A 15,808-nucleotide genomic window follows, 5' to 3' on the forward strand; every position below is an offset into this window, starting at 1 on the left:
TCAGTTTCCTCATCTGTAAAATGGGTAAATGAAGCCCAGTAAGCAGGATCCTGGGCTTCCCTGGTGGCTCTCTGGTAGAGAATCCACCTGCCAATGCAGGAAACATGGGTTTGATCCCTAGTTTGGGAAGATCCCTGGAGGAGAAATGGCAACCCACTCCAATATGATTGCCTGGGAAATTCCACGGACAGAGGAGCCTAATGGGCTATGGTCCATAGGTTCACAAAAGAGCTGGACACAACTTAGTGCCTAAACAACAACCAAAGCAGGATCCTAGGCCTTTCTGGGATGGAGCACCCACATTCAGGCCCAATGATTTCAAGATTCGCTCTTGTGTTTCAGGTCGGCACTGACTGGGATGCCAAGGAGCGGCTCTTCCGCAACTTTGGGGGTCTCCTGGGGCCCATGGACGAGCCGGTAGGCATGCAGAAATGGGGGAAGGGCCCCAACGTGACCGTGACTGTCATCTGGGTGGATCCCGTCAACATCATCGCAGCTACCTACGACATCCTGATTGAGTCCACTGCCGAGTTCACCCACTACAAGCCCCCTTTGAACTTGCCCCTGAGGCCTGGGGTCTGGACGGTGAAAATTCTCCACCACTGGGTGCCAGTTGCAGAAACCAAATTCCTCGTTGCACCTCTGACCTTCTCAAACAGGCAGCCCATCAAACCAGGTGAGTGCTTCCAGTATGTCTGTGGGTAAGTATTCCAATGCAAAGACTCTCCCTGGTCCTCCAGCTGGGCAGGCAGTGCCGCTCAGATGTGGGGCATGTGGGCCGCCTTTGAGAGCAGTGCTTGCCTCTCAGGATTTTTTCCTGCTCATTTGTCATACCAAACCTTCTAATTTTCTGCCTGTCTCTGCACACGGAGGTGATGTCGTCTGTCTGTATTAGACACCTATTTATTAGATGCTGTCCCATTGGACTTCCAGAAGGCCCTAATCATATTTGAAACAGATGGGAAATAAATCCAGGCTGATATTGAGTTTCAGCAAATCTTGTTCACTGTTTAAAATAAAAATAATTAAAAGAGGAATTTCTGTTCATCAAAAACATGATACACTAGGTGAAGAGACATATCACATACTAGAGGAAAATATTTGCCACACATTTTAAAAAGTGCTCATATTTGAATATACAAAAAGAACTCAAATTCAGAAATTCCCTGAGTCAGAGCAAACTATAAGTCACAGGCCAAATCCAGCCGACTCCCTGTTTTTGTAAATAAAGTTTTATTGGAACAGAGTCACACTCATTTACATGCTGACTATGATTGCTTTGGGGCCACAGTGCCATCATTGAGTGGTTGCCCATAGAGCCAAAAGTATTTTCTATCTCTGATATAAAAGGGCCAATCTCTGATATAAAAGAAATAAAAAAGAGGGAGAAAATATATATGCACACATATAAAAAGGTGTTCAGCCTCATGAGTAATGAGAGAAATGCAAATTCAAATCAAAAAGAGATTCCACTTCACATCCACCATGTTAGGACATGTTTGAAGTTGAGACAACATTATTTGATGGTCAAGTTGGAGAATAATAACCGTCCATGCACGTCCTGGAAGCCACCAGCTTCCCAGGTGTTGCAGTTGGAAAAGAACCCACCTGCCAAGGCAGGAGACACAAGAGATGTGGGTTCGATCCTTGCGTCAGGAAGATCCCCCTGGAGGAGTAAATGGCAACCCACTCCAATATTCTTGCCTGGAAAATTCCCTGGACAGAGGGGCTCACAAAGCGTCGGGCACAACTGAGCTCACACACAATGAAGAATGATGTATGTCCTGGTGGGAGAGCCACATAATAAAATGAGTTTGGAAAATGCTTTAGCATTTGCTGGTAAAGTTGAGCATAGATACATACCACACAGACATTCCACCCGAGGTAGAGGCTTGTGCAGAAATACAACAGAGTTGTTCATAATAGCAGCAAGCCAGAACCAATCCAGATGTCCGCCATCTGATGGGCCATCAGTGTGGTCTGTTCTGACAGCGAAAGTCTACGCAGCAGGGAACCACTCCACATGCTGATCTGGACAAGCATCTAGAACATAACTTTGTGGGGGGGTTGAATAGAATAATTACAGTGCATGTATTTAAAGTTCAAAAACTGGCCAAGCCAACAATATGTTATTTCAGTATTCATGTATCAGTAGAAAGCTATGAAGAAATAATGGGAATTATTAACAGGAAATTCAGGATGAGTAGGTCCGGGAGAAGGGATATCAGACTCCTAGTGTATCTGCCTTTTTTCTTTTTTTCCCCAAAATGTTTCTTTTATTTTCCTATTCCCCCACCTTTCCTCTTTCATCATGGGCACCATCTTCCTCAATCACCCGGTGACCCAACAGTAAAGAATTCACCTGTAGTGTAGGAGACATGGGTTCAACCCCTGGGTCGGGAAGATCCCCTGGAAGAGGGCATGGCAACCCACTCCAGTATTCTTGCCTAGAGAATCCCCTGGACAGAGGAGCTTGGTGGGCTACAGTCGCACAGAGTTGGACATGACTGAAGCAACTTAGCATGCACGGAGGCACTCACAACGTCTTCCTCCCTATTCAGTTCCACCCCCTGGAGTGGCTACTGCCAAGAATCCAGTGTGCATCCTTCTAGACGTTTCTCAGTGTTGGTAGCTCAGCTGGTAAAGAATCCGCCTGCAATGCAGGAGACCCCGGTTCAATTCCTGGGTCAGAAAGATCCCCTGGAGAAGGGAAAGGCTACCCACTCCAGTATTCTGGCCTGGAGAATTCCATGGACTGTGTAGTCCATGGGGTCACAAAAAGTCAGACATGACTGAGCAGCTTTCACTTTCAAATACAAAATAAATCACAAAGATATTATCATTTTTGAAAAGTAGAATGATACACTTTGTAGTGAAACTTGCTTTTTTTCACTTTCAAGTCAATATATATAAAACTACCAGCTGCCTAGTATTCCTTTGAGCTTAGGATCCACAGTCTGTCCCCCATCTTGGTGGACACATACCTTCTTTTATTGTTGTTGTTACAGATAACACTGTAAAGAAGATTCTTGAACAGTATATGCCCATGAAAATTCTTCCATAACACAGATTCCTAGAAACAGGATTTCTAGTTCTCTGGGTGTTTGAAATTCTCCATCTCCATCTAACAGATCACAAACCCAGAAGCAAGGAATGCTTCATAGTCTCTGTTAGCTAAAAAGAGCTCTAGGCTGGGTGTTATTTAGCTAGTGACATGAGGAGAGAGGGACATAGACGTGGGGAAGGGCACTTGGAGTCCTAAAAAGGGAGTATTGATGTGAAGTCTGTCCATTTCTGCCAAGTTTCTGTGCTAACAAGCAGAAAGATCTGGACCTCATATTCTCAGGAGAGGGACGTCTGCTTCTCCTCTACCCCATGAAACAGGCAAAAGACAGTCCCTCCAGAACTAGCTGGGCCAGAGCCCACCCACGTTAGGGTCCTCGAGTGTCACCCTGAAGAGGCTCACATTTTCAGCATCACTAAGGGTTCCCAAAGCCAGACGTAGAGGAGAGGCATGAAAGTGACCATCTCCTCTCTGCTTTCAATACACCTAGAACAAGAATAGCCCTGAAGCCATCCTACCTCAGTAAAATGGCCCAGGGCCATGCACAGGGTCCTGATTTTTCCTGTCTTTTTCTCCTGGGGTTTCTAAAGACAACAAGGCTCTTCCCGCCCATGCCCTGGATGAGCCAGGGGTCATTTTATCACACTGGGAGCAGCCCCCCTGTTATTGGTAATTGTATCTGTTAATGATGTTCCAGTGTCAGGGAACAAGAAGGTGGGAGCAATGCAATTTGTAAAATGATTCATCAAGAGTAATTTGCTATTGATGCGCCCCTGGTAATCTCAAGAAATCTGATGAGGTGGAATTGAGGGAAATTTAATTAGAGAGGCGAGCAGCGCGGGCTGATGCTGTAATAGCATTTCCCACGTTAACCTCATTTTTCATAAGGGTTTTCTGCACCAACCACAATATTTGATTCCCAGTGTTCAAATGTTTGTTAATTGCTCTTTCCACTTTGCAAGTCCTGCCTTTTCTCAGTTCAGATGTCTCCCCAATCTCCAGCTTCTCTTCTCCACAATCTCTGCTAAGATGGGGGCAGGAGCTGCCCACCCTGTGGTGGGTATCAGGGAGAAATGGGCGAGAGCCAGACTTAGTAATGAACTTGAAAAAGAGAGGCTCTGCTAAATATAGCAAGACAGGACATGCGCTCCGTGCATGCTTTGCTGCTTCCTCCCACCTGTCTGCCTCCAAACCACAGAGTCCAGCCCCCCAGCTTCCCGGGGCATTGGGAACTGAAGGAATGACTTTCTTGTATAGTTGGTTTTTTTTAACTGGAGTATAATTGCTTTCGATGTTGTGTTAGTTTCTGCTGTACAGTGAAGTGAATCAGCTATAAGTCTACCTACATCCCCTCCGTCTTGGACCTCCCTCCCACCCACCACGCCCACATCCCACCTCTCTAGCTCATCACAGAGGACCAACCTGAACTCCCTGTGCTTTATAGCAGGTTCCCACTAGCGATCTGTTTTACATATGGTAATGTATATATGTCAATCATCATCTCCCAATTAGTCCCACCTTTAAATGCCACGGACGGAAGAGCGTGGTAGGCTACAGTCCTTGGGGTCGAAGAGGCAGACAGAACTGAGCGACTTCACTTTCACTTTTCCTTTCTCTTTATCTTTCCCACCCGCCTGGTGTCTGCATGTCTGTTCTCTATGCCTGCATCTCCGTTCCTGCTCTGGAGACAGGTTCATCTGTACCCTTTTTCTAGATTCCACATATATGCATTAATATACAGTATTTATTTTTCTCTTTCTGACTTACTTCACTCTGTATAACAGACTCTAGGTCCATCTACATCTTTACAAATAACCCTTTTTTTCCCTTTTGTAGCTGAGTTCTATATATATATATATACACCACATCTTCTTTATCCGTTCTTCTGTCGTTGGACGCTTAGGTTGTTCCCACGTCCTGCCTATTGTGAATAGTGCCACAATAAACATTGGATACGTGTATCCTTTTGAATTATGGTTTTCTCAGGGGATATGTCAAGGCATATTGTTTTGCCTTTCTTTTTTCAAAATGTACTTTGAACTGAAGGATAACTGCTTTACAATACGGTGTGGGTTTCTGCCATACATCAGCATGAATCAGCCATGGGTATGCGTACGACCCCTCCTTCTGGGGCCTCCCTCCCCCCTCCCATGCTGTCCCACCCCTCTGGGTTGTCACAGTGCCCTGGCTGGAGCCCCTGAGTCATACAGCAGATCCTCGCTGGCTCTGTTTTCCAAATGGTAGTGTGCATGTATCCATGCTGCTCTCCATTCGTCCCACCCTCTGTGTCCAGAAGTCGGTTCTCTATGTCTGCACCTCTACTGCTGCCCTGCAAACAAGCCCATCAGGATCACGTTTCTAGATTCCATACATGTGCCTTAATATATGCTATTTGTTCTTCTCCATTGACTTACTTCACTCTGTATGATCAGCTCCAAGGTTCATCCACCTCATTAGAACTAACTCAAATGTGTTCCTTTTTATGGCTAATATTCCATTGTATGTATATACCACAGCTTCTTTATCCATTCATCTGTCGATGGACATCTAGGTTGCTTCCATGTCTTAAGTGAGTGAAGTGAAAGTGAAGTCGCTCAGTCGTGTCCGACTCTTTGCGACCCCGTGGACTGTGACCCACCAGGTTCCTCCGTCCATGGGATTCTCCAGGCAAGGATACTAGAGTGGGGTGCCATTTATTGTTAATTGTGCTACAGTGAACTTTGGGGCCCATGAGTCTTTGTCAGTTATGGTTTCCTCAGGGAAAGGCATATTTTTAAATCAACTAGGTTTTTCATTGCTTTTTGAAGTGCAGATATATATACACTGTCTTTCTTCCTCACTCAGGATGGCACATATTAGAAAATAACCTTCTGATTATCCAGGTTGTCCTGACTGTCTCCAAGAGTGACAGCCACTTTCAAGTAAAGAGGGAGCATTGTCATCTGAATGCTGCATTGTCTTAGAAAGAGGTTCCTTCTAATCTCAGTGAGCTCGGCTATAGCAAAATCTGATTTGGTAAAACATGACTTACCAGAATCGTGATCTAGTCTTCCTTTAAAATACATTCTTACAATTAGCAATGAAATAAGCCGTGAGTGGGAGCTTCCTCAAAACAGAGATGTCTAGCTTCTTTTTGTCAGCCCAAATATCTAGATTTTCTGCTTCCCCATCTTTAAGCCCTGGGAAACAGTCAGTGTCTCTCTTGTTCATATGTTACTTTACAAAGCACATGGGCTTTTCCCCGAGCCTCATACCGGTCTTATGAGTCTAATTGCTGGAAGGGTAAGTATCCCCATTTTGCAGTCAGGGAACCGACTCTGCCAAAGACTAGCCCCCAGATGGAAAAATAAAATAAAAATGAAAAGCACTGTTTTAGCTTCCTGTGGATGTATGAGCTTGTTTACCGTGTTTACTAACACAGTGTATGGCAGTGACATGCTCTGGCTTTGGAGTCAGCCAGCCCTGGATTTAACTCCAGATCTAAACTATAGCTGCCTCTGTTTCCTCATCTGTAAAATGGGGATGATAAAAACCAGCCCTATAGTTGTGTGTGTGTATCTGTTGTGTACTAATAATGCCAATAATAATAGTCCTAGCTAAACTTTCCTGAATACTTCGAATATGCTGGGCGGCATTTTAAGCACCTCACATGAGTCAGCATACTTAATCATCACAAACAAAGCTACGAGGCAGGTAATAGTTCTCTACCCATTTTTACTGATGAGGAAGAAGTCAGATGCCTAGTGTGTGGGACGTGGGGGTTCAAAGCAGGCAGCCTTACTGTGGTGCCCGTGCTCTGGCCTGAGATCCTGGTGCTCAGCAAGGCAGAGCTGTTTCAGAAGCCAGTTGGACCTCCCACCTACCCAACTCTGGTCCAAGCTTTGGGCTCCCCAGGACTCCTTGCTGTGGTCCATTCATGCACTACACCTTGGACCAAAGGAGAAATCCCTGTCTTATAGAAAGCTCACGGTGGGCATCTAGCAGCCAAGTGCAGGACTCCTGTCCAGGCTTTGAGATCCACAGACCCCAGTTCAAACCCTGGCTCCAATTCTCATTACCTGTGTGATTTGGGGAAAGGTGCTCAGTGAGGCTGAATACTTTCTGTTCCCAAAACCTAGAGTTCTCTTCTCCAGGATCTGTGTATAGCTTCTTCCTTCACGTGAATCAGCACTCAGATCAGATGTCACCACCTCGGAGAGGTCTTCCCTGCCCATCTCATCTAAGATAAACACTTTGTCACTCTCTAACCCAGAAATCAGCAAGTTTTTACTGTAAAGGGCTAGATAGTAAATTTTTCAGCTTTGTGGGCCATGTACAATTTCTGTCACAACTACTCAGCTGTGCTGTGGTAACAATCATAGACAATATGTGTCCAAATGGGCATAGCCATGTTCCAGTAAAATCTATTTGCAACAACAGGTGGTGGGCCAAATTTGGCCCAAGGGCCTTAGTTTGTCAAGCCCCTGCTCTGACTCAACACACCCCATTAATTCCTTTCATGACACTTATCAGTTTGGGGAATGACCTTATTTATTTGTTTGTTTCTTTATCGACATCATTCCTCCTTCATTGACTGGTTTGCTCTACCACAGGATAGAGCCTGGCACTTAATATATCTGCATCAAATAAATGAATAAATGAATGCCTTGCAGATAGCAGATGTTTAGTAAATATGTGTTGAATGAATTACTGTCTGGGCTATAGTAGAAAGAAAGCGAAATCACTCAGTTGTGTCCGACTCTTTGCGACCCCATGGCCTGTAGCCTACCGGGTTGCTCTGCCCATGGGATTTTCCAGGCAAAAGTACTGGAGTGGTTTGCCATTTCCTTCTCCAGGGGATCTTCCTGGCCCAGGAATTGAACCCGGGCCTTCTACATTGCAGGCAGGCACTTTACCATCTGAGCCAGCAGATGGGGACTCTAGTAGGGGCTCCATAAATACATGCTGAATGGATAAATGAATGGACCATGCCCTACACAAAGTGGGCTCATACCTCTTGAAGGAATGTCCTCGTGGGCTCAACTTCTTTGTCTGTACAATGGGATTTCTAAAAGGACTTCCTCATGAGATTGTCCCATGAACTGGACTGTGCTATGCAGTGCCCAGCGTGGTGCCAGGCACACAGTGCTAGGTGACTGGTCCGTGGCTCATCTACTGATGTCATTGTTCCCTTTGGCTTTCAGAGGAGGCGTTGAGGCTGCACAATGGGCCCCTCCGCAGCGCCTACATGGAGCAGAGCTTCCAGAGCCTGAACCCCGTCCTCAGCCTGCCCATCAACCCTGCCCAGGTGGAGCAGGCTCGGAGGAACGCGGCCTCCGCCGGCGCCACACTGGAGCGCTGGCTGGACTCGCTGGTGGGCGGGATGTGGACTGCCATGGACATCTGTGCCACAGGCCCCAGCGCCTGCCCAGTCATGCAGACCTGCAGCCAGACAGCCTGGAGCTCCTTCAGCCCCGACCCCAAGTCGGAGCTGGGGGCGGTCAAACCCGACGGCCGGCTCAGGTAGCACTGGGCACCTGGGGACCCCAGCGGATCTCAAAGGGAAAGCAGCCAGATGGCCAGAGGGACCCAGACCCTGACCTCCCACCCCTGGGGCTGCCTTTTGTGAGAGGGGCTCTCCTGGCCATAGGATGATGAAGAAGGAAGGTTTGGAGGCCAAAGCAGGTTCTGCCAACCACCTGCACCCTGCAGGCTGGCTACTGGGACAGCAATGGCTTGGTCCCAGCACCGTGGTGGTCTTACCTCTTCTGGTTGATCCTCGAGTCCTACAGGTTCCTTGTCTTCCCCCTCAATGACATGACCCAACCCCCAGACAAGTGATTCCCAAACTTTTCTTTTGAGCAGCAGAGTATTTGTTTTACCGAGTCATAGGTGGAGGTTCAAGCTACAGATGAAATCCAGGCTGCTTGGGTGGAAGCTGAGAGTGTGAGGTTCTATGTCAAAGCTCAGCCCACCGGGCAGTCCCTTTGCCAAGGGCATTTCCTAAGGTACCTCTTCAGAACCCAAGGGCTCTGCAGAAGCTGGTTTGGAAAGCAGTACCAGAGGGTGGGTTTGATCTCCAGCCCTGCCCTTCAGCTCATCTGCCTGCTCCTCTGGGCCAGGAAACCCTCGTGCCAGCCTTGAAGTGACAGGACATGAAAGTCACATTCGTGGGCTCATTCCCACGGAGGTAATAGTCTTGGCGGGGGTTGGGGGGGTGGCTTTGAGCCTCCCCCCAACTCTTCTTGGGTTCAACCATCATCCTTAGTAACTAGATGAGCAGGAGAGCCTTGTGACATGACTTGGCCAAAGTCCAACCAAAGTGTCACTGCCAGACATCCTGGGCTCCAGGCCACCCTCTCTCGAGGCAGAAACGGGGTGATGTTCATGAGTCTGAGGCTAGCATCAAGCCGCCCAGCCATTCATGGGTCAGGAGACCAAGACAATGACCCCTCTGGTCTTTGACAGTGGGAACTTTGGGAGACCATGGCCGTGAACCTTAGAGACCGCTGGGAGCAAAACTCCTGAGCTGGTCAGCACAGCAATACCCTTCAGCTGCCTGAGCCCTTCGTTCTGAAGTCGGGCACTCGGAACTTTGTGAAATGTGTCTTCGGTGCTGCTGGGAGCAACCAAACCACATGGAACAGACTTTACATAGCGAGGAAAAAGCATTTCAGATTTGGTTTTTAAATTCATGGCCTTTCTTGTCTGAGGTGCCAACCGGCCCTGCCTGACATGCAGTGTGAAAGTGGGAAGCTTTGAGTATCTGGTTGTTTGAAACCTAAAGAGTAGTATTATTCAAATTGCTTGAGTTACTAGAAACCCAAAGGGTTTCCTTGCCATGTGCCCGTTGGAGGGTTGCCCCGCTCATCCAGCAGTCCCTCCCTGAGAACACCCTCCTCCACGGATCCCACCCTCCCCCAAAGGTTCCCTCGGAAAAGTCCCAGCCCTGGTGCACTGTCCTTTCCCAGGAGAGCCGGACCTCGTTGGGTTTCTCTCCAGTGTGGCTTTGAAGGTACTGCTGATTGCTCCCAGTGAACTGTTAGCTATCGCCTCCTACTCACCCCACCCCAGCCCTGCAAGGCAGGATGTCCTGTGGGCCATGGAGGATACAGAGAAGGGACACTTATTAGATATTTATTATTTATATGTTTTAGTCAATGACTAATTAGTAGGTGCTGTTTTTGCAGCTTGTCAATTATGTTATCTTACTAACTGAAGCTGCCTTTATTCACAAAAGGCCCCCTCCTCCTGCCCTTCTAGTTCCCCCAGCCCCTCCTGTCTGTCTCTCTCCTGCTTTCTCTCTGTATCCATCTATCGATCTACCTATGTCTCCCTCTCTGTGTCTGCCTTCCATCCTCCATGTCCTCAGTGGAAAGCAAGGGAGTTGGACACCGTGAGGGAAATGCTTCAACCAGCAATGTCCATGGGCTAAAAGTGGGGTGCCCTTGGGAACATCGGTGCCTCACTTTTCTTCACACAGGGTGGAGGACCGCCCAGTTAGCTGGGGTGTTGGAATTCCTGAGCGGTCCCCGGCACCATCCCCCAGCACAGGGACACAACAGGACTGCTACTTGTAGAAGTAGACATCCAGCTGCAGAGCTTGGGCTGTCCATGCGTCTCCGTCACCATCCTCCCACAGCCGTGGGCCTCTCTGTGACCAGAGGACAGAGGGAAAGCAAGCTCCTTCCATGCCCAGGAGCAAAGAGCTCTAATTTAGGAAAAGGGTGGTGGGGGTGGCCAGACAGGCCAGGAGAACCCAAGGTCAGGGGCCTGGCATGGCTTTCTCAGAAAGCCCACATAATTGCCATGTGATTCTACAAGCTCACGGGGAGCCCAGAGGCCCATGGCACATCCTCTCTCTGCCCTCAGCCTCTGCTTCTGTCCAAGGACTCTTTGAGCCTGTGGAAGCTGCCCAGGAAGCCAGCCTTGCACTTCCTGGCCAGGCCACTAGGACTCTGTATGTCGCTTATGGTGGCTTATGGTCACTTATGGTGGCTATGGGAGCCCTGCCCTGGTACCTCCCTGCACGCAGCATGAGCCTGCAGACTCCTCAGCGAGGCCCCTCCTGCACCCTGACATTGCTGACTCCTGTTCTATTGGGAAGACGTGGCGAAATGGAAGAGCTGGCTTATTGCTCTGGGTATGATCCCCTCCTGTCCCCAGCCCTGGCCTCACTCCCCGCTAACTACCAGGAAATTGGGAAGCTGAGCAGTCACACCAGATGTTCCTCAACATCTTCTGTTCTGGAACCAGAGAATCACTCTGAAGATGTTACATTTGACTTCAGGGAAAAAGGGAGAATTTCCAGCAAAGCCCAGGATGATTTGAGCCAAGGTGATGTTTTCCCAGGGGAGATGGTTTAACTCATTTTTATTGTCTACCTGAGAATGATTTATTAATTCAAGGCCATCGGTCAGGCAGCCTTGAGCTGTGGCTGCCTGAGGGTTTCAAAACCTGAGAACGTGGTCCCCTAGAAATCCTTTTAGAATTTAGAAGAGTGTGACTGAGTCTCTGACTGGGTCCCTGGACTTTAGTGGGGTTGAGAGGTGGGATGTGGGTTTGGGGGAGAAGGATGCATCTAATAAGCTGTGATACTTTGTCCAGTTTCCCACTCACGCCTGTGATGTCAGGCAGAAGCCACACCCAGGAGGCAGACAACTCTGAGCCCTGCTTCCCAGCCCCAGCGCAAAGCAGTCTATCTCCAAGGAGGGCAGAGCGGTTGCTAGGACCCTCGCATTCTAAGACGTGTGTGTGCTCCTCCCTTTGGAAAAAGGCCCTTCTGATCTGGCCGGGAGTCACTCTGCCTTCATTTGCCATTGTTGAACTTTCAAAATGCCAGTGGAGCTGAGGTTTGAGTCAGTTCCCCAGAAAGAGCAGATGACCGCTGCTCTGGGCACAGGCCAGGACTCGGGGGACTGTGCTTCCTTCTAGTTCTCCAGTTTGCAGGCGCAAGGAGAACCCTGGCTGGAACCTTGATCTCTTTGCCAAGAGGGTCCCTAAGAGAGGAGAGTGGTAGCAGCTGGGTGTGGGGGCCTGAGCAAAGACCCCTTTCATAGTCCAGTTCACTGGAGTTGCAGGACCCAAGCTCCCTCCGCAGCACCCAAGGGGGATATACTAGAAACAGCTGTTGGTAAAGGCCTGCCGGGTCAAAGCCACACCCTCTGGCAGGGGTCGCCCACGGCTATGCAGTCCAGGACACTAACAAAGATGAATGAAGCGGCTGGTGTCAGACGAGGGAATGGCAGGGACTGTGGTCTGCAAGTGTGCGCCTGACACAGACAAAAAATACGGCTGCCTCTCAGCTCCAGTCTGCAGTTGCGAGTGAGAATACAGGCACGGTACAGCAGAATCATCTAATTTGGTAAGAGAAGCCAAAAATCCATATTTTTACAGGAAATCTGATTTTCAAACATTGGCAGGTTTTGTTGTTACCAGAGTGTAGGCAAAGGGTTCGGTCCACAGTTCAGCCTGTGCACTGCCAACTCTATGGAGAGGTGTTTAAAAGGAGGTTAGGTGTTGTCCTGGTGGAGGGGGAAAAGCCAGCATTGGGAAGGGGCGAAAATAACAGCTTATGTGGAACTCTGAAGGGAATGAGGGCCTCTTACTAGTCATTCCCATCCTGAAGAAACAGTCCCTCAGAGAAGTGTCCCGTGAGAACTGGCTTGTTCAGCTCTCCTGATCTCAAGACAGCTTATACTGAAGGGGAGATGAAACAGGATTTACTGACCTCAAGAGCTGCCCCTTGGACATCAAGGAGGTCCACACTGGCCCAGTCCCCACCTTCCAGAATTCCATCTCACCGGATGGAGATGTCCAGGAGATTGTTCCTGGGGAGAGGCTGGCATGTCAGCCCTGCTCGCTCCAGATCCTGGGTTCTAGCGGCCACCTTGCCATGTGTCCAGAAGCATCTCTGGAAGCTGTGCTCACGGGAGGTCCTCTCTGCTTTTTGCCTCACCTACCTTACTTTGCCCATGGGCCAACCACAGGCGCTACCTCATGTGTCTGCTGAGAAGTTTACCTTGGGGGAGGAGGGAGAAGAATAAAGGTGTCCAAAATCTGCTGAGCTGAATGTATAATCTATGCAAATTATCTCTCTGTGTCTCTCCCTCTGTCTGTGTGTCTCTCTCAGAAGTTTTTTTTTTTTTTTTAACCTGGCAAACGATACTGTACAGACCCCTCTTAAGACTGAGGAGGGCTTCCGCATGCCACCTGTGTCTACCCCTCACGTTGTCATTGGTTCTGTCCTTGCCAAGCCCCAGGCAGGGAGATGGAAGCCCTCTCTCTTCCCCTTCCCCTTGGCTGGGAATACTCCATCCACCTCTGCCTACAGGCCCCACGGGAAAGCAGGTTCTGCGTCTTGCCACCTCCGTTCCTAACTCCATCCTGTCCATTCCTCATTTGCCTCCCTTCTCCTCTCCTTCCTCCACGCCACCTCCCCCCTTCAAAAGCCTTAGGTTTCTCTGTTTTTAAATGTGGCCTTAAAATTATTTTTGGAAAGCTGACCACCCTCTCTCTCCCATTTCTACCAACATCCAAGAGAAGAGAGCATCTTGAAGCTTTCGGAGCAACCTCCTAAGCCAGGGGCTGCCAATCTGTAGCTTGCAGATGTGGTAGAAATGGCTTCTATGTGTCGTCTTGAAGAAAAATATCCTTCTATTTTTCCTTTGGGTAAAATGAAGGCTTGGGTGCTCGTCTAAACCTCAGCCGACTCCCGAAGCACTCTCTTGGAGCATAATGCCACTGTCGATAGGCTGGTTTAATTACCGGCAGGATGCCAACGTGGGCTTTCCAATCCTCCCCCTCCCCCGAAGACTTGGTGACTTTATGTACTTCATTCAAGGGTAAATCAGCAGAGTTTCTCAATTTATCTCTTCGTCCTTCCTGCCTGGAAAGTGATAGAATTTAATATTCCCAGTGGATGGTCATGTTCTCAAAGGGATCACACTCTCCCTGCTTTCAGAGTCCCTCCTTTTCCCTGCCATCGCTCCAGGGCTGATGGAGGCCAAAGACAACCCCAGGGTTTTCATAGGAAATTCACTGGAATTGAGCTCAATCGTCTTTGTCGTCCTTTGTCTCTTTTTTTGGTATTACTATATTGTCAATAGCATTTGGGTATTTTTTTAGAGGCCTCACAATAAGTTATTACCGTCCCTTTCATTGTTTTTCAAAGACATGTGGTGATATAGTTTTTAAAAATAACTATTTTGTTATAGATCATAATATGCATAAAACTGTACAGAAATATTTTGTAATGTATTGATTTTAAAAAAAGAGAGACTCTGTAAATAAAGTTTTAAAAAAAAGAGAGAGAATTCAAATGGCACACACTGAAAGATGTAGATATTTTGCTATTTATTTAAAGGAGTATTTTAAGAGATATTGAAATATCTGAAATTGACCAGTAATCAAATTCCAATCATCCGAATGCTTTTCCTCACGGTAGAATGTGATTCTCGGAAACAATTGCACTACCCGCCCATTTTTGCACCTTTTCTGTCTTTTCATTTAGCAGAAAAATAACAAAATTGTGCCTTAGCTGTATTTTTTTGTCTAGGGGAGTTTATTTCTGTCTGACAAAGCAAAATCTTTTGCAGAAAACAGTGGATGTATTGAATACTGTATCATACCAAAAACACTGCAGGTGTATATAGATGCTTTCTGTCATACTGTGTTTTCAGATGCAGAATTTTAAAATTAAAAAAAAAAATACTGTCTTTATGGAACAGTAGGTGTGTGACTTTTCAATGATATCTTGCATCTTCATGCCATCCTATGTTCTCCCCACTCCTCTGCACTCTCCTCATGCTGAGACCACCTCTCCTGGGAAATCCTGATGTGTGCACACACTCCCTGATCAAGCCTGCTGTCATCTCTCCACGTAGATGACAGCGAGGAAGACTGCCATCTAAAGGGGCAAATGTTTTCTATAGCCAACTGGCCAGTTGTGTAGCAAGCCTATTTTCCTTTCCTCTTCTCTACACAGCCAGACTAAATTTCCCCCCCAAATTGTGCATTAAACCCATTATATAAAAAGACTTGGGGTCCAGCAGTTAGGACTCCATGCTTCCACTGCAGGGGACACAGCTTCCATCCCTGATCAGGAACAAGAATCCTGTGTGCCACGTGCCCCAAAAAAGGGGGGAACATTGGCGTGGGCAGAGGAGAACACTGGTTGCCAGAAGGAAGGGGGTAGGGGGTGGGTGAAATAGGTGAAGGGGACTAAGAGATATAAACCTCCAGTTATATAATAAATATGTCACAAGGATGTAACACACAGCATAAGAAAGTGAGATGAGAGTGGTTGCTCAGTCGTGTCTGACTCTTTGATCCCATGGACTATAGCCCGCCAGGCTCCTCTATGCATGGCATTTTCCAGGCAAGAATACTGGAGTGGGTAGCCATTCCCTTCTCCAGGGGATCTTTCTGACCCAAGGATCAAACCCAGGTCTCCCATATTGCAGGCAGATTCTTTACCGTCTCAGGCACCAGAGGAAGCCCTGGATCATAAGGAATGCGGTCAATAATGTACCCACTTTTGATGGCTAGTAGAGTTAGCATGGTGGTCACTTCATAATACTTCATAATGTATGCAAATGTCAAATCCTTCTGTAGTACACCGGAAAGTAACATACATCAACTAAATTTCAATTTAAAACAATAGAATAAAGTGAAAGTAACTGGGTGCTTGGAGGGCTGCTCCAGCTGAAGTGAGAGCAGAAATAGCCTTTGCCATGTCTCCCTCTCTCCCACTCAATCAATCCC

At 47.8% G+C, this 15,808-nt stretch overlaps 1 protein-coding gene across 1 annotated transcript in view; it reads left to right on the forward strand.

Moving 5' to 3' along the window:
- Positions 1-14,769, forward strand: part of XYLT1 (xylosyltransferase 1) — a 349,644-nt gene extending 334,875 nt beyond the window's left edge. Inside the window, exons 12-13 of the mRNA XM_040266531.1 lie at positions 343-676; positions 8,248-14,769. Of these exons, the coding sequence (XP_040122465.1) occupies positions 343-676; positions 8,248-8,570 (657 nt within the window). The 3' untranslated portion in view covers positions 8,571-14,769. The remainder of the gene's footprint in view (positions 1-342; positions 677-8,247) is intronic.
- The last annotated feature ends 1,039 nt before the right edge of the window (positions 14,770-15,808 follow it).

Source organism: Oryx dammah, unplaced genomic scaffold (genome assembly GCF_014754425.2).
Source record: "Oryx dammah isolate SB20612 unplaced genomic scaffold, SCBI_Odam_1.1 HiC_scaffold_2, whole genome shotgun sequence".
Classification (NCBI taxonomy): Eukaryota; Metazoa; Chordata; class Mammalia; order Artiodactyla; family Bovidae; genus Oryx; species Oryx dammah.